Genomic DNA, 27069 nt, shown 5'->3' with positions numbered 1-27069 from the left:
TTCCTGGTACCATTGGAATAAAACCAATGGTTCTGGTAGCTAAAGAAACAAAATTATATTAAAAATACCTTTGGGCTGAGGTTGTGGCTCAGAGGTAGAGTGTTTGCCTAGCACATGCGGGGACCTGGGTTTGATCCTCAGCACCACATAAAAATTAATAAATAAATTAAAGGTATTGCATCCCGCTACAACCAAAAAATAAATATTTTGAAAAAATCTTCTGCCTGTTTTCTTTGTTAAAGTCAACTATAAGTGAGAGTTACTCAATTAATTTAGCATGTCCCTTTAGATTAACAAAATCTAAAGTCAATCTGTATTTATTGATATCTTTTTCAGTACTGGAGATTGAACCTAGGACCTCAAGCATGCTATGCAAGCACTCTAGTACTGAGCTTCATCCCTGCCCGTAAAATAAAATATATATGTTTGGTAGAGAAGTGACTTAGAAAGCAAATCAAAATCTTGACTATAAATTATATTTATGTTAATAACAAATTAATAGATAACGAGTGAAATTCTAAACTTTAAATGAAGTTTAAGCTTTAAGCTTCATTATGGGATTTTAAAACTCTTCATCTCTATCCTAAACACATTATATTCACATCTGCCCCCCAAATAGCATAATCTTCAGCTGTTTTACTGGAACAAACATAGAATAGTGAACAAAATCTATAAAATGAATCAGAAACCCATGGATTTTATGAGTAAGGGGTAAAAATATCAAAGTGCTAAAGGGCACAGATTTTACTTGGGCAAGAATGAAGATCAGCACAAGATAATATGACCTACAAAAACATACTGTCATCATCTCATGAAACTTTAAAACAGGCTGATTTGCCATGAATAGATCAAAAGAAGTAGTTCTTACAACAAATATCCACTGCCATAATGAATTTCAATGTTTCTACTGATCTACAATAGAAAATTCAGTGAACCATTAGCTACTTGATGTCCTATAATATCTGTGGGAAGTTAAGGTGTTGCCCTGTGATCAGTTTCTATCTTCACCACTCTGGGATCTGAAGCAAGTCACATCACCTCCTGGAGCTTTAGGTCAATGAGTTAGATAAAGGCTACTCTCTAACAATATTGCAAGAATTGAGCACACTTTCCCAAATGAAAGTCTTAGACACACAAAATTCCTCAACAGAATGCAAGTGTATTGTATTGTACTCAATTCATCTCCTCTTCCTGACTGACTAAACAAGATTAAGGATGACACATTATGAGACTTCCAGTCATTCAAAGGTATCAACCTCCATTTCTCAGTTGAGGGGTCTGTAGAATGTGATTAAAGGGTTATAAATGCTTTCCTGGGCTAACCTTATAGATCCAGCAATTTATACTTAATTTCTTTCCCTCCTGCAATTCCACTAAAATACAGTAGGCTCATAAGGACTAGGAAAATAGAGAAAACAAAAAGCAACAATTCACAAGTAGAAGAGCAGATGAATAAGTCCTGATGCAGCATTTCCAAGAGAACTGACCCTTTGTCACTCAACATGATTTCAGAATCCTAAAGGGATGAGGACAATCACTACCAGGTCCTCTGATCTTGGCTTAGGTTGCAGGTGGGCCAGCTGAGAAAGCTTAGCTCTCTATAGAATCCTGTCTCCACTCCATGTACTAGGGCAATCTCCTTTCTAAAACTCTGGAAAATTTTTCTCTGGGCAACGGTATACAGAGGCTCTCTGAATCGAGGCAATGCCAAACATAAGGAACAGAGAGGTAACTGTCTTCAAATGGGGATATGTTGGCTATATGCACACTGAAAGCACAGATCCTACAGTCTTAGTAACCCTGGCTTCCACAGTATTGGTATTGTATCTCTAGGCAAGGAAAAACCCCTTTCCTGGGGGACTGTGGTTGTGGCTCAGTGGTAGTGCACTCATCTGGCAGGTGTGAGGCACTAGGTTTGATCCTCAGCACCACATAAAAATAAATAAATCAATTGAAAGTATTGTGTTCATCTACAATTAAAAAAAATGCCTTCCCAGGAGGATCACACCAGTGCCAGAACAGGGAACTAGAGACATGTAGTTAGGCATATAACAAACAGTCCACCTAGACCACTTTATAGTAAAGTTCAAAGTTTTTAAAAAGCCTTGATGTGTGTTCAAGTGCTTCCAAAGTGATTTCAAGTCCAAACTTGTGTAACTAGACACCATGAAAGACAAAAATCAAAATGGGTAGAAAAAGAACAAATTGAAGGTGTAAAATGATGCTGTCAATATGCTGGCAACTAGTCAGATATGGTGAAAAAGCACTGGAAATGCAACTGATCTAAACTGAGATGTGCTCTAAATGAAAAATAGATAACAGATTTCAAAGAAGAAGAGCTGCAATACAAATAAATAAATAAAAAAAATACCTCATAATTTGAAAAACTAGATATTCAAAATGTTAAATGATATAATAAAATTCGCTTCACTTTATTTTTAATTTTTATGTTGCTATAGAAAATTTAATGTTATATATGAGGGTCACATTGTATTTCTACAGAGGTTAGAGGCCAAATAGAGAAAAGAACCCTTAATGAGAAAAATCTATGAATATCCACAATAAAAGAGCATCATATAATCATTTAAAAAATGTTATCAAAAGAATAGAAAATCAGACTTCTGGAATATTGAAACATGATCTCACAAATGGAGTAATTTACTTATTCAAGAAGAAAAAGACAAGGAAATGTCTTAGAAAGTTTTTGAAGAAAAAAAGAACAATAAAGAAAAGGTAAGGAAACTGGAGAACAAGTATGCTTGCCAAGCAAGTGCAAGACCCTGAATTTTTAATCCCCACGAGTACAAATAACAAATTTATAAATATTTATATGTGTGTTTGTGTATGTGTACACACACACATCTCCAAACAAGAGCTTCAAGTACAAGGGTGGGAGAATGGCAATAAAAATCAGGAAAAGTTCCAAGAACTAATGTGCTCACAACTGAGAGAGCTCATGGAGTGGCCAGAATACTGGATGGAAATATATCCACATCAAAGTACATCATTATAAAATCTTAGAATAATGAGGGGGGTGATGACATAGTCTATACCAATGAAAAATATGAAATATAAAATATTTTTGCTCTTTGCATTTGATGGTAGGTTTAGAATAAAACTTTTACCTGGTGAAGGTAAAATTTTAACACTTCACAGATATCGTGTGAAGAAAATTCGGACAGATCTACTAAATGCCTTCCGTTTTCCAGAGCTTGACACAGTATTGCGATTTTTGCCTTGTTGCCACTGACTCGATAAATTCCCTTGAAGAGAAAAGAAAAACAGAATGCAATATTTTACTTTAGTACAAAGGGCTAAATGCAGACATCTAGACAGAGTTGATGTATCTACTTCAATTTTTATTAGTATTTAAAAAATACAAGTTGAAGTCAAATAAATTAACATTTTCCAAATAAATGTGAATAAATTTAGTTATTACAAATGGAGAGTGCTGATTTTCTTAAAATCTCTTTTTCATTAAAACAAATCACAAAAGCATTTATGTTTTTAGAGTTTTAAGAGTAAACAACATACTTGTAAACACAAGGCAGTCTTTTCAATTTCTAAAGTACACATTTTGATTATGAAAGGAATGCCATCTGGCTCCTTTTTGGCAACACAGGACAATTCTGCTCCAAATAAGTGTATTTTCCCCCGAAGTTTCCGATGTCCGCAAACGATGGTTAAGTTTGCCATGCAGTTTTTATGGCAGACAAGAAGACACTATAAGAAAATGATATTTGAAAACTGATTGACTCACCTTAAAATTATTCACAACTAAGCAAAATACAGGCCGACTAATAACGACAAAAATAAGTTAAAAAGTACTATTTGTGGTTTGTGAATTACATTTAACAAGAAAAGTATAGAAATAAACTGTGGGACTTTAATAAACATGTACTGGCAAGCCAGGTGTGATGGCATATGCCCATGATTCCAGCTACTTGAGGGGTTGACACAGGAATTTCACAAGTTGAAGGCCAGACCAATCTAGCAAGAACCCATTTCAAAACACAATTTTAAGAAAGGGTAGATGGGCTGGGGATGTGGCTCAAGCTGTAATGCGCTCGCCTGGTGTGCGCAGGGCGCTGGGTTCGATCCTCAGCACTACATAAAAATAAAATTTAAAAAAAGATATTGTGTCCACCGAAAACTGAAAAATAAATATTAAAAATCTCTCTCTCTCTCTCTCTCTCTCTCTCTCTCTCTCTCTCTCTCTCCCTTCCTCTCTCTTTCTCTTCTCTCTCTCTCTAAAAATATGGCATGTGCAAGACCCTGAATTTAGTTCCCAGGAGTACAAACAACAAATTTATATATATTTAAATGTGTGTTTGTGTCTGGACACACACATCTCTAAATAAGTAAAATCATAACAAAAAGGTATATAGCAAATGAAAAAATTGTGATTCCAAAAAGATCTTACCTCTTCGCATTTAAGACCTCCAAATATGACAATGTGTTCACAGTATCTACATCTTGCTGGAAATCTCCATTTTCTGAACTTATGGGTGGCAGCTGCTTTTGCCATTAATGATTGCTGAAATGTTCCAAGGGAGCAGGGTCCTAACAACAGAAATGTTAGTATGTAAGAAGGGTAAAATGACAAAAACATATACCACATGATATTGTACTTGGAATAATTTTTAGACTTTGAGATTACTTATATATTACAAAAGCTATTATTTTGAATTTCTAACATAAAAAAGCATCTCATTTATTGATCTCTTATAAAACACACATTTTTTTTCTTTTTTAATTTACTTATGACAGTGGAATGCATTACAATTCATATTACACATATAGAGCACAATAGTTCACATCTCTGGTCATATACAAATATATTCATACCAATTCGTGTCTTCATACATGTATTTGGCATAATGATGACCTTCTCATTCCACCATCATTTCTAACCCCATGTTCTCTCCCTTCCCCTCCCACCCCTCTGCTCCAGAGTCCTCCCTTGTTCCCCCTCCCTACCCCACTATGAATCAGCCTCCTTATATCAGAGAAAACATTTGGCATTTGTTTCTTTGGGCTTGCCTAGCTTCACTGAGCATTATCTTCTCCAACACCATCCATTTATCTGAAAATGCCATAATTTTATTCTCTTTTATTGCTGAGTATATAGGATTTTGGAAGAACCCTGCACATTTTTATGCAGAAATTAACAAGTTGATTCTAAAGTTTATATGAAAATGTTAAAGATATAGGAGAGCCAAAGAAATTTTAGAGAATCTAGACTGCTTGACTTTACAATTCACTGTAGAGCTACAGGAATCAAGCCAGTGTGCTTTTGGCTTAGGAAGAGACATGCAAATCAACAGAATAAAATAGAATTCAAAGTAGACTCTCTTGTATTTAGTGAAGCTATTTCTTTTTTTTAAATTCATTTAATTTATTTTAAATACATGACAACACTGGAATGCATTTCAATTCTTATTACACATACAGAGCACAATTTTTTGTATCTCTGGATATAAAGTATGTTCACGTCAGTTTATGCCATTATATATGTTCTATTTTTTTGCATTACAATTCTTAATACACATATAAACCACAATTTTTCATATGTCTGTTTGTACATAAGGTATGTTGACACCCATTTCAAGTCTTCATATATGTACATTGTATAATGATTTCCATCACATTCCACCATCCTTGCTAATCCCCTTCCCCCTCCCTTTCCCTCCCACCCCTCCCTAGAATTAATCTCATCCTCCCATGCTGTTCCTCCCAACTCAACTATAAGTCACCCCACTTATAGCAGAGAAAACATTTGGCATTGTTTTTTTGGAATTGGCTGACTTCATTTATTTTTTATTGGTTGTTCAAAATATTACAAAGCTCTTCACATATCATATTTCATACATTAGATTCAAGTGGGTTATGAACTCCCATTTTTACCCCAAATAGAGATTGCAGCATCACATCGGTTACACATCCACATTTTTACATAATGCCATATTAGTAACTGTTGTATTCTGCTACATTTCCTATCCTGTACTATCCTCCCTCCCCTCCCTTCCCATCTTCTCTCTCTACCCCATCTACTGTAATTCATTTCTCTCCTTGTTTTTTCCCCATTCCCCTCACAACCTGTTATATGTAATTATGTATAACAATGAGGGTCTCCTTCCATTTCCATGCAATTTCCCTTTTCTCTCCCTTTCCCTCCCACCTCATGTCTCTGTTTAATGTTAATCTTTTCATCCTGCTCTTCCTCCCTGCTGTGTTCTTAGTTGCTCTCATTATATCAAAGAAGACATTTGGCATTTGTTTTTTAGGGATTGGCTAGCTTCACTTAGCATAATCTGCTCTAGTGCCATCCATTTCCCTGCAAATTCCTTGATTTTGTCATTTTTTTGTGCTGCCTAATACTCCATTGTGTATAAATGCCACATTTTTTTTTATCCATTCATCTATTGAAGGGCATCTGGGTTGGTTCCACAGTCTAGCTATTGTGAACTGTGCTTCTATGAACATCGATGTGGCAGTATCCCTGTAGTACGCTCTTTTAAGGTGTTCAGGGAATAGTCCGAGAAGGGCAATAGCTGGGTCAAATGGTGGTTCCATTCCCAGATTTCCCAGGAATCTCCATACTGCTTTCCAAATTGGCCGCACCAATTTGCAGTCCCACCAGCAATGTACAAGAGTACCCTTTCCCCCACATCCTCGCAAGCACTTGTTGTTGTTTGACTTCAGAATGGCTGCCAATCTTACTGGAGTGAGATGGTATCTTAGGGTGGTTTTGATTTGCATTTCTCTGACTGATAGAGATGGTGAGCATTTTTTCATGTACTTGTTGATTGATTGTATGTCCTCCTCTGAGAAGTGTCTGTTCAGGTCCTTGGCCCATTTGTTGATTGGGTTATTTGTTATCTTATTGTTTAATTTTTTGAGTTCTTTGTATACTCTGGATATTAGGGCTCTATCTGAAGTGTGAGGAGTAAAAATTTGTTCCCTTGATGTAGGCTCCCTATTTACCTCTCTTATTGTTTCTCTTGCTGAGAAAAAACTTTTTAGTTTAAGTAAGTCCCATTTGTTGATTCTTGTTATTAACTCTTGTGCTATGGGTGTCCTATTAAGGAATTTGGAGCCCGACCCCACAATATGTAGATCGGAGCCAACATTTTCTTCTATCAGATGCAGAGTCTCTGATTTGATATCAAGCTCCTTGATCCATTTTGAGTTAACTTTTGTGCATGGCGAGAGGAGGGGATTCAGTTTCATTTTGTTGCATATGGATTTCCAGTTTTCCCAGCACCATTTGTTGAAGATGCTATCCTTCCTCCATTGCATGCTTTTAGCCCCTTTATCAAATATAAGATAGTTGTAACTTTGTGGATTAGTCTCTGTGTCCTCTATTCTGTACCATTGGTCCACCCGCCTGCTTTGGTACCAGTACCATGCTGTTTTTGTTACTATTGCTCTGTAATATAGTTTGAAATCTGGTATCGCTATACCGCCTGATTCACACTTCCTGCTTAGAGTTGCTTTTGCTATTCTGGGTCTTTTATTTTTCCATATGAATTTCATGATTGCTTTCTCTATTTCTACAAGAAATGCCATTGGGATTTTGATTGGGATTGCATTAAACCTATAGAGAACTTTTGGTAATATTGCCATTTTGATGATGTTAGTTCTGCCTATCCATGAACAGGGTATATTTTTCCATCTTCTAAGATCTTCTTCTATTTCTCTCTTTAGGTTTCTGTAGTTTTCATTGTATAAATCTTTCACCTCTTTTGTTAGGTTGATTCCAAAGTATTTTTTTTTTGAGGAAATATCCTCAAAATATGAATGGGGTGTTTTTCCTCATTTCCGTTTCAGAAGTTTTGTCACTGATATACAGAAATGCCTTTGATTTATGTGTGTTGATTTTATATCCTGCCACTTTGCTGAATTCATTTATTAGCTCTCCTAGTTTCTTTGTAGACCCTTTTGGGTCTTCTAGGTATAGGATCATATCATTCACAAATAGTGATAATTTAAGTTCTTCTTTTCCTATTTTTATGCCTTTAATTTCTTTCATCTGTCTAATTGCTCTGGCCAGTGTTTCGAGAACTCTATTGAATAGAAGTGGTGATAGAGGGCATCCCTGTCTTGTTCCAGATTTTAGAGGGAACGCCTTCAAGTTAAAGAAGAATTAATACTAATACTTTTCAATTTATTTCAGGAAATAGAAAAAGAGGGAGCTCTTTCAAATTCATTCTATGAGGCCAACATCACCCTGATTCCGAAACCAGACAAACACACCTCAAAGAAAGAAAACTACAGACCAATATCTCTAATGAACCTAGATGTAAAAATCCTCAATAAAATTCTGGCGAATCAGATACAAAAACACATCAAAAAAATTGTGCACCATGATCAAGTAGGATTCATCCCTGGGATGCAAGGATGGTTCACTATACGGAAATCAATAAATGTTATTCACCATCAATAGACTTAAAGATAAGAACCATATGATCATCTCGATAGATGCAGAAAAAGCATTCTACAAAGTAGAGCATCCCTTTATGTTCAAAACAATAGAAAAACTAGGGATAACAGGAACTTACCTCAACATTGTAAAAGCTATCTATGCTAAGCCTCAGGCTAGCATCATTCTGAATGGAGAAAAATTGAAGGCATTCCCTCTAAAATCTGGAAGGCTGACTTCATTTAGCATTATCTTCTCCAACACCATCCATTTACCTGCAAATGCCATGATTTTGTTCTTTTATTATGCTGAGTAGTATTCCATTGTGTATAAATGCCACATTTTTTTTTATCCATTCATCCACTGAACGACATCTAGGTTGGCTCCACAGTTTAGCTATTGTGAATTGTGCTGCTATAAACATTGATGTGGCTGTGTTCCTGTAGTATGCTGTTTTTAAGTCCTTTGGGTAAAGTGAGAGAAGAGGAATAGCTGGATCAAATGGTGGTTCCATTCCCAGATTTCCAAGGAATCTCCTTACTGCTTTCCCAACTGGCTCCACCAATTTGCAGTCCAACCAGCAATGTATGAGTGTACCTTTTTCCCCACATCCTCGACAACACTTGTTTTTGTTTGTCTTCATAATAGCTGCCATTCTGACTGGAGTTAGATGATATCTTAGAGTAGTTTTGGTTTGCATTTCTCTGCTGCTAGAGGTGATGAGCATGTTTTCATATATTTGTTGATTGATTTTATATTCTCTTCTGAGAAGTGTCAGGTCAGGTCCTTGGCCCATTTATTGATTATTTGTTTTTTTGGTGCTTAGGTTCTTGAGTTGTTTATATACCCTAGAGATTTGTGCTCTATCTGATGTGTGAGGTAAAAATTTGCTCCCAGGGTGTAGGCTCTCTATTCACCTTGCAGATTGTTTCTTTTGCTGAGAATAAAATTTTTAGTTTGAATCCATCCCATTTATTGATTCTTGTTTTTAATTCTTGTGCTATAGGGGTCTTATTAAGGAAGTTGGGGCCTAATCCCACATGGTGAAGATTAGGGCCTTCTTTTTCATCTATTACATGCAGAGTTTCTGGTTTAATTCCTAGGTCCTTGATCTATTTTGAGTTAAATTTTGTGCATGGTGAGAGATAGGGGTTCAATTTTATTTTGTTGCATATGTATTTCCAGTTTTCTTAGCACCATTTGTTAAAGATGCTCTCTTGCCTCCAGTGCATGCTTTTGGCTCCTTTGTCTACTATAAGGTAATTGAAATTTTGTAGGTTAGTCACTGTGTCCTCTATTCTGTACCATTGCTTTACCAGCCTGTTTTGGTGCCAATACCATGCTGTTTTTGTTACTATTGCTCTGTAGTATAGTTTAAGTTCTGGTATAGTGATACCACCTGCTTTGTTCTTCCTGCTTAGAATTGCTTTAGCTATTCTGGATCCCTTATTTTTCCAGATGAATTTCATGATTGCTTTTTTCTATTTCAATGAGGAATGCTATTGGTATTTTGATCGGAATTGTGTTAAACCTGTATTATGCTTTTAGTAATATGGTCATTTTGATAATATTAATTCTGCCTATGCATAAGCAAGGTAGATCTTTCCATCTTCTAAGGTCTTCTTTTTATTTCTCTCTTTAGGGTTCTGTTGATTTCATTGTATATTTATTTCACCTCGTTTGTTGATTCTCAAGTATCTTATTTTTCAGGATATTGTGAATGGGGAGTTTTCCTCATTTCCTGCTAAGAGGATTTGTGACTGATATACATAAATGCTTTTGATTTATGTGTGTTGACATTATATCCTGCTACTTTGTTGAATTAATTTACTATTTCTTGAAGTTTTCTGGTGTAGTTTTTTGGTCTTCCAATTATAGAATCATATCATCAACAATTAGTGCTAGATTAAGTTCTTCTTTTCCTATATTTATTCCTGTAATTTCTTTCATCTGTCTAGTTGATCTGGCCAGTGTTTCAAGAACTATGTTGAATAGAAATGGTTAGAGAGGGCATCCCTGATTAGTTGCAGACTTTAGAGGAAATACTTTCAATTGTTCTCCCTTTGGAATGATATTGGCCTGAGGCTTAGCAAAGATAGCCCTCATAATGTTGAGATATGTTCCTGTTATTCCTAGTTTTTCTAGTGTTTTGAACATAAAGGGGTTCTGTCTTTTGTCAAATGCTTTTCTGTATATATCAAGATGATCATATGATTCTTATTTGTAAGTTGATTGATATGATGAATTACATTTATTGATTTCTGTTTGATAAAACAACCTTACATCCCTGGGATCAATCCCACTTGATCATGGTGCACAATCTTTAGGATATGTTTTTGCATTGGATTTGCCAGAATTTTACTGAAGATTTTTGCATCTATGTTCATTAGAGATATTGGTCTGAAAGTTTCTTTCTTTGAAATGTCTTTGTCCAGTTTTGGAATCAGGGTGATATTGGTCCCATAGTGCCGCAGTCCGGCTGCAGCAAAATAACCCGGGGGGGGGGTGATGAACAACTTGTTTACGTTGATACAGCAGGAGTGGGAGCCGTTTATTGCAGGACAGGAGCAGTATTTATACATTCCACACAGCTTATCTAATTAGCATAAACTAGATACATCAGTCAACCAATAAGGAATCTCTACACTTAATGGCTCGCTTTTGTTACTTCTCAAACCACTCCCTCTGGCATTTTGCCAGGCACCATCCAGACTTGTTTACGAACTCTAACATTCCCCTGGCAAAATGCCAGGTGTTATTTTGACTTGTTTACAGACTCTAACACCATAGAATGAGATTGGAAGTACTATCTCTTTTTTCTATTTCCTGAAATACATTGAAGAGGGTTGGTATTAGTTCTTCTTTAAAGATCTTGTAGAACTCAGCTGTGTAGCCATCCAGTCTTGGGCTTTTCTTGATTAGTAGTGTTTCGATGGCTTCTTCTATTCCCTCACTGGATATTGGTCTGTTTAAGTTGTGTATATCTTCCTGAGTCAATCTGGGCAGACCATATGGCTGAAGGAATTTATCAATGCCTTCACTGTCTTCTATTTTATTAGAGGATAAGGTTTCAAAATAATTTCGAATTATCTTCGGTATTTCTGTAGGGTCTGTTGTGTTATTGCCTTTTTCACCACATATGCTAGTAATTTGAGTTCTCTCTCTCCTTCTCTTTGTTACCATGGATAAGGGTGTGTCAATTTTATTTTTTTTCAAAGAACCAACTTTTAGTTTTGTCAATTGTTTCAATTGTTTCTTTTGTTTTGATTTCAGCTCTGATTTTAATTATTTGTTGCCTTCTACTGCTTTTGCTGCTGATTTGTTCTTCTTTTTCAAGGGCTTTGAGGTGTAGCGTGAGGTCATTTATTTGTTGACTTTTTCTTCTTTTAAGGAATGAACTCCATGCAATAAATTTTCTTCTTAGTACTGCTTTCATAGTGTCCCAGACATTTTGATATGTTGTGTCTGTGTTAAGTCTAAGATATTATGTTATTGAACTCTATAGTTTCTTTATTTAACTTTTGTTTGGAAGATCTGTCTAGTGGTGAGAGAGGTGGGTTAAAGTCACCCAAGATTATTGTGCTGGGAGGTCAATTTGACTCTTGAACTTGAGAAGAGTTTGATGAACATAGCTGCACCATTGTTTGTGGCATATATATTTATGATTGTTATGTCTTGTTGGTGTATGGTTACCTTGAACAGTATGTAATGTCCAACTTTATCCCTTTTGATTAGCTTTGGTTGAAATCTACTTTATTTGATATGAGTTTGGAGACCCCTGCTTGCTTCATCAATCTATGTGAGAGGTATGATTATCCCAACCTTTCACCTTCAGTCTGTGGATGTCTTTTCCTATCAAATGAGTATCCTGTAGGCATTATATTCTTGGATCTTTTTTAAAAATCCAATCTGCTAGCCTATGTCTTTTGATTGGTGAGTTTCAGCCATTAACATTTAGGGTGACTATTGAGATATGGTTTGTATTTCCAGTCATATTTTTTATTTTTGTTACTTAACATGACTTGGATTCCTCTTTGATTAGTTTTTCTTTTAGTGTACCACCTCCTTCTTCCGGTTATGATTGTTTTTCATTTCCTCTTCCTGAAATATTTTGCCAAGGATGTGTTTTAGTGTCGGTTTTCTAGCTGTAAATTCTTTTAACTTTTGTTTATCATGGAAAGTTTTATTTCATCTTCAAATCTGAAGCTTAGTTTGGCTGGATACAAGATTCTTGTTTGGAACCCATTATCTTTCCGGTTTGAAATATGTTGTTCCAGGATCTTCTAGCTCTCAGGGAATGTGTGGAAAAATCTGCTGTTATCCTAATTGGTTATCCCTATAACTAATCTGATTCTGTTCACTTGCGGCTTTTAAAATTCTCTCCTATTTCTGTATATTGAGCATTTTCATTATAGTGTGTCTTGGTGTGGGTCTGTTGTGATTTTGCACATTCGTTGTCTTGTAGGCTTCTTGGATTTGTATTTCCATTTCATCCTTCATGTCTGGAAGTATTTCTATATTATTTCATTGAATAGATTGCTCATTCCTTTGGTTTGAACCTCTGTGCCTTCCTCTATCCCAATGACTCTTAAATTTGGTCTTTTTATGCTATGCCATATTTCTTGGGTTTTCTGCTTGTGGTTTCTTATCATTTTTGCTGTGCTGTGTACATTCTTTTCAAGATGATATACTTTGTCTTTGTGGTCTGATGTCCTATCTTCTAAGTTGTATACTCTGCTGGTGATGCTCTCATTTGTGTTTTTAATTTGGTTCATTATTTCTTTCATTTCAAGGATTTCTGATTATATATATATATATATATATATATATATATATATATATATCCTCAATCTCCCTGTAGAGGTCATCTTTTGCTTCTTGGATTTGTTTATGTAGCTCATTGTCAAAGTGATCTTTCACTCTCTGTATTTGTTGTCTAATGTCTTCTTTGAGATTCCAAAACATCTGAATAATGTAAATCCTGAAATCTTTCTCTGTCATTTTTTCTGCTGTTTCTTATAATTCTTCTAATGATGCATTGTCTTCAATTGTTTGTGGTATTTTCTTCCCTTGTCTTTACATGTTGCTGGTATTTCTTTCCTGCTCTGTGGGACTGGACTGTTATTCTTTTTACCCTATATATTTGTAGTGCTCTTGTATATTCCAAATTCCCTTCTTTGTGGGGAAGGACAATGTTGACAGTTCCCAATATCAACAATACATTACCTATGTGTAAATTACTGCTTTTAAGACATTTATAGTCTCAATGTCTAGTAATGTTAGATTCAATTATAATTTAAAATATAATCAGTAGTTTCATAGAAGATGTACACTTTCTTCTGGTGGTGGACAGAGAACTGGAGGTCAGGTATCTGACTTTATGTTAAGGGTGAAAGATGTGAGGGCAATGGATTAATAAAACTTAGGAAATTTGGAGGAGAACTCTAATCAAGAGGGTTAGTAGCAGGGGAATAGACAGGAGGTAATTTAGGGGAGACCAGTATGTGAAAGGACAGTAGAATGCAAAAAAAACCACATAAATGTGTAGAAAATTACAAGAAGTAAAAATAGTGAAAATTAGGAGGTTGAAAGAGAAAGAGAGGAAGGAAGAAAAATAAAAAGGAAGCAAAAAAGAAAAAAGAGAGAGAGAGAAATAAAAAAAGAGGGGTGGCTTATGCAATTCCTTTTTATCATATTATTCTGGTCACTCAGTTCTATTTCATGCAAAGTTCTTGGTTTCACATATGTTGGGGTTGTGAGGACCAGAGGAGGAGGAGGGGTAGAGGAGAAAGAAAGAGGATAAAATGGAAGAGAAAACAAACAAACAAACAACAAAATACTCTCAGAGTTCCCTTTTCTTCCCTTCTCTTTCAGTAGGTGGAGTTGTCTATTCCAAGCTTGGTTCTCTGCCCTCATGGTGGTGTAGGTAACCAGTGTGAGAAGACTAAAGCTCTGCCTCTCTCATCTGGGCTTCCCTAATATTGGTCTCTCTGAGTTGTTCCTGGGTTTTAGCCCCCTCCCCTCTCTTGCTTATCAGGTCTCAGCTGGGGGACCTCACGCCCTCCACCTTAGGATTGCACCAGGTGGGCAGCGTCCTGGTGGCACTGCGCCCTTTTTCAACTGAGAGCTGATTTTGTGCTGATAGTGTCTATACAGAGTTATCACAGCTGGGGGAGGGGATTTGGAACCCAGGTACCTGTTCAGTCACAGACCTGGCTGGTAACCACACCCACCAAAGATGGTGAGAAAGGTAGAGTCAGTCCTTTTTCCAGTCCGGATGTCTGGTGAGGTGGGGGGAGCTGGGATGTCCTCGTGCTGTACCTAGAATGTGGTCTGGGGACCTGCGTTGGAGCAGAGCGTCCTCTGGAGTTCTGCCACTCCGCTGAGGTGCTGAGTTGGTGTCTCTGCTCCCCCACTTGAGAGTCGCGCCTGTGCTCAAACTATAGGCTTTTGGAGGGAAGACTGGAGTCTCACCTGAACAGAGAGGCTCTGAGTTCTGCTTGGTGTTCACAGATCTGGTGGATTCTGCGAAAATCCGCTGGATGGTGTCCTGTCACATGCGCTGAGATGTTGTGTTCCCTCAAGGCAAGACCCTGAGCAGGAGAAGCCACCTGATAGCTTTCTCTGATTCAGGCACAGAGCAGCTTGAAGCAGGATCTCCTCTACTCTGCCACCTTGGATCCCAGTAAACTGATTTCTGACAGAGATGCCAAAGTAATTCCGTGGTCTTTCAATAAATGGTGCTGAAATAACAGATATCCATAATGTGAGGGTTGAACCTCAAACCTTATTTCAGTCAACTCCAAAATGAACAGGAACCACACAACTAAACATACAACCTAACACTATCCGTCTTTGAATTCAGGGTTATGAAGGGTAGCTGCCTATTTTTATAAATAAAGGATGTTTTAGGAACACAGCCATGTTGATGTATTGTGTATAATTGTTTTTAAGGATTATTAATTATAATGGTAGTAGAGATAAAAGACTGTGCAGGTGTTGATAATTTTTGAAACTGAGGTGGTATACACAGAGTTCAAATACTGTTTGGCCTACTTTGATGCCTGTTTGAAATTTCCCATAAGAAAAACTTGTTTTTGTTTTTTTAGTCTACGTTCCGATCTACTCTGGGCTATCTCAAGATCATCCCCATAAGCTCCATCACTCTCCTTCCCATTTCTCTCCAGCAAGGCTCAACCAAGCCTAGAGTCCCCTGAATGTCCTGTGGAAGCCAGCCATTCATTCTAACATGCTAAGCACAAATGTGACATCATGGTAGTATTCAATGAATATTAGAGAAATATATTATAAGTAAAATTATGGAAGGTTCTGTCTGTATACACCCTGAAGTTGAAACTGAACTTACTCTTCCCTAACACTTCTATAAACATGTTAATTAGCTCCTACCTCTTCCTTTCAAAGGAAGACTATGGGGCTAGACTGTAGTTCAGTGGTAGAGTGCTTGCCTAGCATGCCTGAAGCCCTGGTTCAATATGTAACACCACAACAAATAAAATAAAAAGGAAGACTGTGACATTTGAAAACTTTCTCAGCAATACACCCTGAAACTTTCTTCAAGAAAAATAAAACTCTTATCAAGGGAGGCATTATTGCCAAATATCTGCTCTATGAACAAGGTGGCTCATTTCCTTATCACGTAATAATAAAGACAATTAAAAAAACACATACCACTTTCCACAGAAAAGACCAGAATGTGCTCCCAACCTTTATCAATCCCCTGGATTCTTTACACACATGGATTATCTTTATGTGTGTGGCTCATCACCATGATGAAAGTGAATGGGAAATTAAAAAGAAACAGGAAACCAACTACTCTTCAAAACTTCAAAGCAGAGCTATTGTCTGTGACTTGTTGTCTCAAATCAAGTGGTTCTGGCTTGATTTGAGACACCTGCACATTCTGGCCACCTACAGAGCTCTCTTTCAGATTACTCAGTGGCTCTGAGCACATGGCTGCACTGTCAAAGCAGTGAGATCCTGGTAGACATTAGAGATAACCAGCAACTCTGTGCAGAAAGCCTCCCCACTTCTGTGCTTATTAAAGTTACCCTTTACTTTCAAGCTCACACAAAAATATCACTTCATTCCCTCCATTGAAAATAATCATTCCTTTGGCTCTATTTTTTGGTTATTGTATTCTGCCACTCATTAAATGGAAAGGTTCTACAGGGACTCTGTCTAGCATAAAGTGAGATCCTGCTAAATTTTCAGAGTGAATGCTGAAGAAATTACAATTGTCAGGTATCAGAATCCTTCCAGAATCCCTTCTGGGAATCATCTTTGTTCAATGGTAGTACTAACCCCCTGGGACCAAGAGCAGTTGTAAAGGCCCACATTCCTAGGTCAAGGGCTTTTACAGGTGGGAGGTGAAGGCGATGATAATTGAGAGGTTGTTCTATTTTCCGGAGGGTGGAGTGGGCTGGTGTTACCCTCCATTCAGTGAATAGTGATTCTTCAACTCAGCCAAACTTCAATATCCTGCCAACTTGCGGGGTGAATCTTTTCTACCTGGGCCCATTGGGATTTCTTCCAATTCAGTCTGAAAGGTTTTATCAAAATCATGAGACCAGAGCTATAGGTATTGTCAACCTAATGAGGCTTAAGTGTCACTGTTCCTCACTTGCACAGTTCTTACAATAAGGTAGCATTTCTAAGTAGGCATTTCTGGCAAACTGCTTAAAGAACACACTGGGGGGAGGATCTAAATTTCAAAGACACACATGTATACATGTATAATGTGCTGTGATTTATTTACTCATCCTAAATACTCACCTTCACATCTAATTTTGAATTCTTTTTCATGAAGAGGGAGACCCCTACACCCAAACTCAATAAGGAGGTGAAGTGAACCCAAAGAGGAAAAGAACAAAACTGATATAGAACAACAAGCTGCCTGCTGTTTAGAAATGGTCTTGGAATATTCACAAAACACCTAACACTCCTCCCTTCCCTCCAAAGATCCAAAGAACTCAGTGGATGTCAAAGATCCAAATGACTCAGTGTGGAACCCTATCCTTGGTCTCTAAGGCAGGGACAGTAGTGAAAAAGTGAAATAAGCCAGCACCTGTCTTACTCAAAGAAAAAGACAGTCCTGGTCCACTTGGTTTCCACAGAAGGGGGGGAACCTTTGGAACACCAGATTTTATCACTGACAGGGTCTTGGGGCATCCTGGCCTCATACTCACAGGGACATACTCTCCTTGTAGCAGTTGGGATCTCCCAGCTTATCAATTCCAATTTATATCCTAACTTTGTGTGCTAAGGTCATGGTTTAAAAATGGTGAATGGAAACAAAAGGGACAGTAATAAGGGAAGGACAGAGAAGAGGTAGGATAGAGATGCAACAGAGGGGGCCCTCAGAAATAAAGGCAAGGAGAGTATCCCTACACCTTTAGGGCCCCCTCCCCTCCCCAAAGTAGTCATCAACCAAGGCCTAGATGAGGTGAAGTGGGTAAAGAAAAAGTAAAAAGGGAACAGCACTTGTTAGTTTCTTTACCTAGGTACTCATCAAAATGAAATTTCAGGAAATGTCACGACACTTACGAAAAGATCCCAGTGGGAAAGACGATTGTGAAGACCCGAAAACCAAGAAGGAAAAGTCAAGTTAACCCGTGAGTATCCTGAGTATCACGAGTATCGCTCTGGTCCGCAGCTGCCGCAGCCTCGTAGTCCTGCTCCAACTGCTCACTGATCACCAGTGTTCCGGTTCCCATGGTGCCCGCTCCTGACATCTACCGCTCGTGGGCGCCCATCCCAATGTTCCATCCTCCCGGAAGACCCCGCCCCTCCCGCAGCCGCCTCCCCTGCGGGACCACCGCGTGACCCTGTGGCGCCCTGACCCTGGATTGCAATTGGTCAGCAGCCATCTCTGCAGTCCCCAGCCCAATGCAGCACCAGAGCGACCACCTCCATCCCACACTCATCCCCGCGCTTCCTCCAGCGTTCAGGACTCAGACTCCCGCCTAATGCATGGCGAGAGAGGGCCAGAGCTCGCAGCCTCCATCCCCACGCATGGCCCTTGGATGCCCTATCAAGCCACCTCCAAGACCACCCTGGCCACATAAGCCCCTCCCCGCCATGCACTGCCAAGTCCCCCAGAGACCAGCCACTGGCCAGCGCTCGCTCGTGGGGGTGGAACCAGGGCCAGCGGCAGATGAGGGCGGCCTGTGGATCACAGGCTATCAGCTGTGAAGCCCACTGATCCAGTCCCCCAGAGGCAGGTGGATGCCCTAGAGAATAAGCCTGACAGATATTTCTTGGAGCCCCTGCTTCCAGCAGTGCTGAGGCCAGCAAAAAGAAGCAGACCATTACCAAGGAGGATGAGCGAGGGGAAAGGAGACCTTGGAGCAATGTGCCCAGGAGGCCCAGGGAGGGCACTCAACCTGCTGCCCGAAAGAAGATGACCTGCCATGGTGACTTGATTAGCACTTTCACCAATTCGTCCTCAGAGCTTGCTGCCAGCACTGACCCTGCAGAGTGGGGTTGCAGTCTGCAGAAGCTACAGAAGTGCATTGGGGGGGGGGGGCGGGCTCTGGCCACTGGCAGATTGGATCCCTTGTCTCAGTGACAGTCTGCCAATGGCTTTTTCCTTCACCTAGTCAGGGCTGATGGTGACACAGAGGGGAGGTTATGTGTTGGCCCAAGAAGCTCTGGCACCCCCTCTAAGGAGGCCTGGGCTGCCTGAGGCCAGATTCTGACTCTGATATGGGAGACAAAGAAGAAGTGGAACAGGATTTCATTGGCGAGGACTCTGCCGTCAACCCAAGCAGGACAACAGACCAGGACTGGGAAAAGGCGTTGGCAGCTTTTTGCCCAGCTTCATAGCCCCAAAGAGCTGACTGCTGTGCACGATGGGGAGAAGGGCAGAGCGCTTTCCGCTGCTCTCCTGGAGGACGGCATTGGCAAAGTGGGAGACCTGAGTGAATGCGACCTTTCCATCAAGAAGCTGAACGAGACCATCAGCACACTGCAGCAGGCCATACTGAAGATCTCCCACAGCAGGAGCAGCTCCTCATGAAGTCCCCCAGGGGACCAATGCCAGGCCCTAAAAATAACTCTCAGGACCAAAAAGTAAAGACCTCAATCCACTTCATTGAGCGCTTTCTCCCACTGGGGTGGCTGGTCACTGCAAACCACCACCACCACCACCACCACCACTCTCCCATCCCCACCCCGTCTGGGGCAGGGCCTAAGCTCTCATTCAGGAAGACGAGCTAAGCTGAAGGTTCCAGAGGATAGGCAGTAGGGCTCTTCTCAAAGCAAGACCCCAACACCCTGCCTGGAGACCCTCCCGCATTTGCAACCTTTCCCCTCTGGAGATCACTCACGAACACCTCCCAGCCCAGGTGTGGACAGTGCTGCAGTCCTTGGCAGCAACCCTCCTGAGAAGTGTCTGTTGGACAGTTACAGACTTCATGATGATAGCAACCAGCGACATTGTCTCTATCCTCCTGTAAAGAGGCAAATATTCTGTGACAAAAGGTGAACTTCACAGAAGCCATGGACAGGAGCAGGAAAGACCCCGCAGGGAGCGACCACATTCCTGGGGAAGAGCCACTGAGGAGCAAGGCCAGCCTCATTGAGGTGGACCTGTCCCACCTACAGGCCCCCAATGAGGACGAAGAGGGGACTGGGGGCTGGACATATGGGCTCTGTGGACCTCCTCGGTGACGGTGACCAGAAGCCTGGGCTTGGCTTCTTCTTTAAGGATGAACAGAAAGCAGAAGATGAACTTGCCAAGAATTGGGCGGCCTTCCTCTTAAAACAGCAGCGCAAGGCTGAAGAGGCTCGAGTATGGAAGCAGCAGCTGGAAGCAGAAGTGGAGCTCCAACGGGATGAAGCCCCATCTAAAGCTGAGGAGGACCACATCCAGAAGGAGGAGGAGAACGCAGGGCGAGAGCTCATTAAGCAGGAGTATTTGCGGAGGAAGCAGCAACAGATCCTAGAGGAGCAAGGGCTCGGCAAACCCAGGTGGAAGCCGAAAAAGCTGCCCCCAAAGTCCGTGCACTGGGAAGAGTCTGGCAGTGACTCTGGGAGCAAGTGCTCCTCCACCATGATCACCTGAGTCAGATTCATTTGGCTCCAGCCTGTCCTTGGCCTATGCAGCGACCATGGAGCCCGAGAGCATTCTTTCGGGGAGCACACCTTCTCAGCGAGTGGAATCCTTGGAAGCCTTGCCCATATGGAGCAGCAACCCAAGCAGGACCATAGACAGGGACTGGGAAATGGCGTCAACAGCTTCCTCCCTGGCCTCAGTGGCGGAGTACACAGGTCCCAAGCTCTTCAAGGAGCCCAGTAGAAAGTCCAACAAGCCCATCAACCACAACGCCATCTCCCACTGCTGTCTGGCTGGAAAGGTGAAAGAGCCTCACAAGAGCTCCATATTGGAGGAGCTGGAGAAGTGTGACACCAACCACTACTTCATCCTGTTCCGTGATGCCTGGCTGCCAGTTCAGGGCGCTGTACTGCTACTACCCCGACACCGAGGAGATCTCCAAGCTCACTAGCACGGGGCCCAGGAGAATCACCAAGAAGATGATCGGCAAGCTGTACAAATACAGCTCAGGCCGAAACAGTTCAACCTGATCCAGCCAAGACCATGTCTATCAGCATGGACGCCCTCTCCATCCATAACCACTGCGGCAGCCCAAGCGGGCCGCAGTGCCAAAGAAGAACCAGACTGGTAAGTGACCCTAGTGCAGCCTGAGGTCTGAGGACGCCATCGGGATCCATAGTTACTGTTTCGTCTACTGGGGTACGAAGCGTGCAGAGACACTGACCTTTTTCAGAGGCATTTAGACCACAACACAAGCCCTCTCTCACCTCCTTGCATGCACAGGGCATGCCAGGAGGGCCAGAGGGGGCGCATGTGCCCTGTTTTAAATAGCAGCTGCGGTGGTGCCTGCTGACCACCCTGGCCCTCAGATCCGGACGTTGTGCAGCGAGGTCTCCAGCGCATGTCTCCCTTGCTTGCCCCTCCAATGGCTGCCTGCCGCCCTCCCGTTGGCCAGAGGCAGGTGTGCTCTGCAGTCAGGTGTGTGAATGTCTTCCTGAGAGGAGCTCATGTGGAGTCTTTTTATTTGAGAAGTTGTCTATTTATTGATTGTTTCTACTGCTAACCTCTACATTCAGTTCTGGGATGTCTGAACAAATCCTTGTTCCTTGCTGCTCAGAGAAGTTTACTGAGATTTCCAGTCCACTAAAGGCACTGAAAGCAGCAGTCGGTCTCTGCAGCATCCCTTTACAGGCATGGAGATGGTGACTTCAACAGGTGGCCGTGAGGATGGCAGGGGTACTACTGGCTGGTGATGGCCTGCTGTGAGGTGGCAGCTGGGCCAGCAGTGGCTGTGCAGGTGAAGCTGGGTAGGGGCTGATGGTCTGTTCCCTTAATAAAGGCAGATTTTGGTAAAAACAAACAAACAAAAATTTAAATTGAAACCAGCCCACTACTCTGCCCACAGTAGAGGGCAGCATTTTCCACGCAGGTCTATCTTACTCTCTCCATCTGCACTCTCAAAATTCATCTCAGAATGAGAGAAAATGACTATGGAATGGGTATATAAACTAATCCCCCCCCCCCCAAGAGCTCCTGGCCTGCACTACTCACTGAAACAAGTAATGCCATTTATCTCAGGAGATAAACTGTCAGAAAACAAACAAACAAACAAACAAACAAACAAACAAACAAAAAACCAGAAACACAGGTGGTATGTCTAGGATCAACAAGCTGGGGCACAGAAAAATGACCTTATAGGGAGAAACTGAAAAGGCCCAGGGGAGTGTGAGAAGTGGACAGAAAATGGGGTGTACATAGGGAGAGAGATGAAATGATGGAAGAAAGTAACAGGTGAAGGCAAAAAGAAACAAAAGGAGGAAGAGACTCCCCACTTAGAAAAAGGAGGCCAGCATGATAAACCAATAAGTTAGGGTGGTGAGATAGAAAAAAAACACTCACTGACAGAGAGCAGGATACTTCTTAAATAACAGAAACATTACAGGAAAAACAGTGTTGAGAAAATAAAACAAATTTTGTCCCTTGAGCACTACTTAGAAAAGATAGAAATGAGGCTCTTTGGTTACTATGTGAATTTTTCAGATTCACAACTTATCCCTTCACACCCCAAACAGAATAATACCAAGGTTGAGTCACAAAAACTCAGGAAACCTCCAAACCAAACATCCTTTTAACTACTGGAAAATAAAGGCAACAAACACTCTCTATATGGAAACTCATAATGCTTGAATTGAAGCAAACTAATAAGAAGAAAGGAATAATCAGAGGCTGGAGTGGAGCAGCCACAGTTAAATCATAAATAAGGTTTTTGGAAGGAAATGTGGAGAAGTTCCTTAACCCCAAACACCCTCTGAAGTCTATTTTAAAATGCATTAATTACTCATGCATTTATCCACCATTCCCTTTAATAAAGATGATGGTGTTCCTGATTAAAATGGAACTGGCTATGTCATTTACAATATCATGAACAAGTTCCTGATGAAGAGAAATGGTGGGTGGAATGGGAAGCAATGGTGTTTGGGAGAGAAAAGCAAATAGAGACAGAGGTATGGAAAGGAGAGGAAATTATGAAAGGAGAAGAAAGAGAAAAGAATAAAGTAGACCAAATGAGACAGGGGAAGATATAGGGGAAAGTAGAGTCAGGGAAAGAGAAATAAGATGAAGATAGAGATAAGGAAGATAGACAACAGGTGATAAAGAAAGAGAGACACCATTCACTGATAGAAAAAGAAGGAGAAACACTTCTCATATGCAAAAAGTTCTGGTGGAAATGAGGCCAATTCGTCCTTAAATTACCTGGAAATGATAAATAGAATCTGGATCCACAATTGTTTTTCAGATTTGATTTTTAAAAATTTACCCATAAGGCTTAAACATACCTGTTCCCAAATCAATAGCACTAATAGTACTGAAGACACCCCAAACAAACATTCCTTCAAAAACTCTAGAGAAATGATGCACCATGTACAACTCATGAAACCACTGATGACTCAAAACTGAAGGATACCAACAGAAGGGATAAGGATTCTGAAAGTCAATCACCAGGTGGAGGGCAACTCTCAAGAGTTCAAGGAAGCAAATTTGCCACCCTATCTGCTCCAGGTTATTCTCAACACCCTCCACAACAGATGTGCCTTTAAAGCATCCTCAAACAGCCAAGTATTACATGTCAAATCTGATACAAAGAAGTTTTTTGAAGAATTAATATTCACTGGTTAAATTATAAGTAGGGTTGTCTTTCAATCTGAAACCTCCTCCTAAATCCTTTAAATATATTATCTGTCATCCTGCATCCAGATAATGAGGTCACTTGCAAAGACAAACAAAAATGGTAGTTCATTTTTAAATTATTTATTTATTTATTTATTTATTTATTTATTTTTGGTACTAGGAATTGGACCCAGAGATGATGTACCACTGAGCCATCCTCAGACCTTTTGGTTTTCTATTTTGAGACAGGGTCTCACTAAGTTGGTCAGGGCCTCACTGAGTTGCTGAGGCTGGCCTTGAACTTAGGCTCCTCCCCACTCGTTTGGGATTATAGGTGTGCAGCACAGCTTCCAGCTCTCTTTTAAATTAAAAGCATTATTTTATTAATCTCCCCTGACTTGTGTTGTGTTTAAAGTAATTTTATAGCACACAAATCAATTTGGAGCATGAAAACTGCATTACTAAAATAATACTTTTCTGCAAGACCAAAATGCTTGGTTTATAATAAAAGTATAAAGTGCCTCTCCAAAAGAAAAACCATCATTATCTCTATTGTGTAAGTCCAACATCTTAAGTTGTTCAACAAGTCTTAGAAAAACACTTCTGGAAAAAGAAGTTTCCAATAATGGAAAAGAATTTTCCATCATGGGAAAGAAATTACTTGCATTTTTACTATTTTATTTTATTATTGTCTCTAATATTTTTCCTTCTCAAAAGGAAATTCACATTCTCTATATGTTGCTTTTGAGTCAGCCATTCTGTGCAGGCTTAAATTAAATATTCCTAAAATCGTGTTCAGGTGTTCTCTTCAAAGTATTTGTGGTTCCAGACTGAATGATCTTTTAATCTGCAGTGGTGACATCAACCATATTGTTAATTTTGTAGTACAAGTAACCTACTTTTCACAGCAGAACATAGGTCTGCTATGAAAACATTTGACAAGATCTTGAGACCTGGGTTTTTGTTTGTGTTTTTTTGGGGGGGATGGTGGGGATGGAGGACTGTGATAGCTAAGGGGGCTCTACTGACATCTAGTGGGTAGAGGCCAAGGATGCTACTAAACAGCCTACATGCACAGGAAGCCCCCATCCTCAACAAGGAATTATCAGCCCCAAATGGTTAATAGTGCCAAAAGGTTCTAGATCCAACTACCGCTTTGTAAGCTTTAGGACAGAGAAAAATATTAAATTATTCCACACGATACATCCAACAAAACTTGGACTGTGGGCCATTCTATTGGACAAACAACACAATTTCTTCAACAAATTAAGTTGCAAGAAAACAAGTAGAACAACAAATCTCTAAAATTAAAAAAAAATCCTTAAAAGATATATCAAGTGGGAGAATTAATTAATGAATTAATAATTTAATAATTATTTAATATATTTAAATTCATATTTATTAATTTATGTTATTAAATATATATTTAAGTATATATATTTAGTTGTACATGGACACAATACCTTTATTAATTTTTTTAAATGTAGTGCTGAGGATTGAACCCAGTGCCTCAGTGCCTCACATGTGCACATAAGCACTCTACAGGTGAGCCCCAGCCCCAACCCTTAAATGTGTTACTTTAGCTTTTTTTTTTTTTTTTTTTTTTTACTTTTATTTGGCTCCTAAAATCAACAGATTATTTATTTCTATTCTTTAAAAGTTGAGAGTCATTTTGTTATAAATGAACTAGAAATTTACAACATGAGTTCAAAGGAGGCATGAGTTAGCAATTCTTGTACAGTTTCTGGTAAATACGGAGTTTTAAGTTTCTAGTGTAAGATTCACCATCCAATGTCTTGTTTAAGTGGATCCTAAAATATTTGTGGGTTAAGTGACATATCTGGTGATGATAAGCTTTCTGGGAGGTAAAGTTTCTCCCATTTTATAAAAAAATATTCAAGTAAAATAGGATTGTTAAAAACCAATATCTCCCAGGTTTATAAGGCAAAGACAAGGAAATCATACTTGGTATAGTTTGCACTACGGGCAGGAAGGAGAAAATAAATAATCAAGCAAAATCAAAGTAGGAGGAGACCACTATTAATGAAAAGAAAAGAAATCCTATGAATTTCACAAAACTTGCATAAGAATGATATGCTTCATACATACCCATATATATAATAACCCTCATATAGGTATCATGTAGGTATTGATATTTGTCTGAACAAAGATGTTATATAGGAATACAGGAGAGATGATATATAATTATTATTACAGTCATGTGAAAATAGAAAATCTTTAGAAATATGAGAAGAATGAGAGAGAGAGATGTCATGAAAAGCAGATGCCCTATTAGATAACAACAAGAAATTAGTGTGAAGGTATGTGGGACTAAACAGACGTTTCAAACTATCCTTACAAAATCTTGACTGGAGCTGGTTTCATGCTCTGGTATCTGTGGGAGTTGTGCAGGGGACCAAAAACTGAGCCATGGGATGAGTCTTGACAGATTGTGGGAACCCATGGAGAAGTAAAAGGCCAGTGGGAAGAAAAGGTGTTCACCAGTATATGTTATCATATGTGTGTGAAGAACAATGCACCCCTGATGCTTACTGAGCTCTTTCAAGACAGCTATCCTTGTGCAAGGCAGGTGCTCCTTATGTGGCATGACCCTTGCCTCCTCCTGCACTGAGGGTCTCATATCTCAGATGAGGGTGCCACCTGAAGTGAACACCAGAGAGTAAGATGATCCTGACCCAGATGAAGTGGGCTTTCAGGGCTGAAAGCTCAGTCTTCACACCTGAGCAAAGTGGACCTTGGTTGAGAAGGACACTGAGGACATGGCCATGGAGACAGATGGAGAGGATGGACTGAGTGTGGAATCATCAAGGAGACCAATCTGTGCACTTTCTTTTTGAGGTTGTACTTTATTTCAAAGAGAGTAGGAAAGGAGAAAAAGGAGCTGGATATGTCATGACACAGAGTTGTGGACCTAGGATTTATACACTGTTACTGAAAAAATATTCTATATAAGATGAAAAAAATTCCTAGACATCATTTTGTTTTATATTGTCAGAAAGACCTAACGACTTGATATTACATAGTGAATGCTTTAATTGGACAATTTGTTTACTGAATTATCACTAAGAAAATTATTTAATTAATGATACCACACATGTATAAATGTAGATATTATTTATCAGGTCTCTGAAATAAGGGAATTGAGATGTAAATACTTACAAAATCCATGTGGCCAAGGACAGTCCAGGACCTGAGGGCAGTTCTGATACTAATCCCAATCTTGCTCGCCTCATCATATTGGAGAATCTCAGATTTCAGTCTGACCCTAAGAGAACATGGAGAGGCCTCAACACCCTGACAACCAACACTTGGATTTGGGCTTCCTCTTCCCCTTTCCTTCCCTACCTTGGAAGAGCATCCATTATTTTGCAGAAGGGAA

At 39.8% G+C, this 27069-nt stretch overlaps 1 protein-coding gene and 1 pseudogene across 1 annotated transcript; one reads left to right on the top strand and one right to left on the bottom strand.

Moving 5' to 3' along the window:
* Positions 1-2903: 2903 nt before the first annotated feature.
* Positions 2904-4557, bottom strand: LOC131424595 (rho GTPase-activating protein 29-like). Its single transcript, XM_058582893.1, has 3 exons — positions 4424-4557; positions 3535-3723; positions 2904-3263 (listed from the first exon to the last, which is right to left on the bottom strand). Exons 1-3 carry the CDS (start codon positions 4526-4528, stop codon positions 3108-3110), a joined length of 450 nt encoding a protein of 149 aa, XP_058438876.1. The 5' UTR covers positions 4529-4557; the 3' UTR covers positions 2904-3107.
* Positions 4558-18157: 13600 nt separating this feature from the next.
* LOC124099405 (calmodulin-regulated spectrin-associated protein 1-like) lies at positions 18158-21136 on the top strand (annotated as a pseudogene).
* The last annotated feature ends 5933 nt before the right edge of the window (positions 21137-27069 follow it).

The sequence above is a fragment of the Marmota monax genome, unplaced genomic scaffold (genome assembly GCF_021218885.2).
Source record: "Marmota monax isolate L192 unplaced genomic scaffold, Marmota_monax_Labrador192_F-V1.1 WCK01_AAM20220418_F8-fsc00733, whole genome shotgun sequence".
Taxonomy (NCBI): Eukaryota; Metazoa; Chordata; class Mammalia; order Rodentia; family Sciuridae; genus Marmota; species Marmota monax.
Note: the sequence above shows the minus strand (reverse complement) of the source record. Positions and strands in the feature narration are given on the sequence as shown.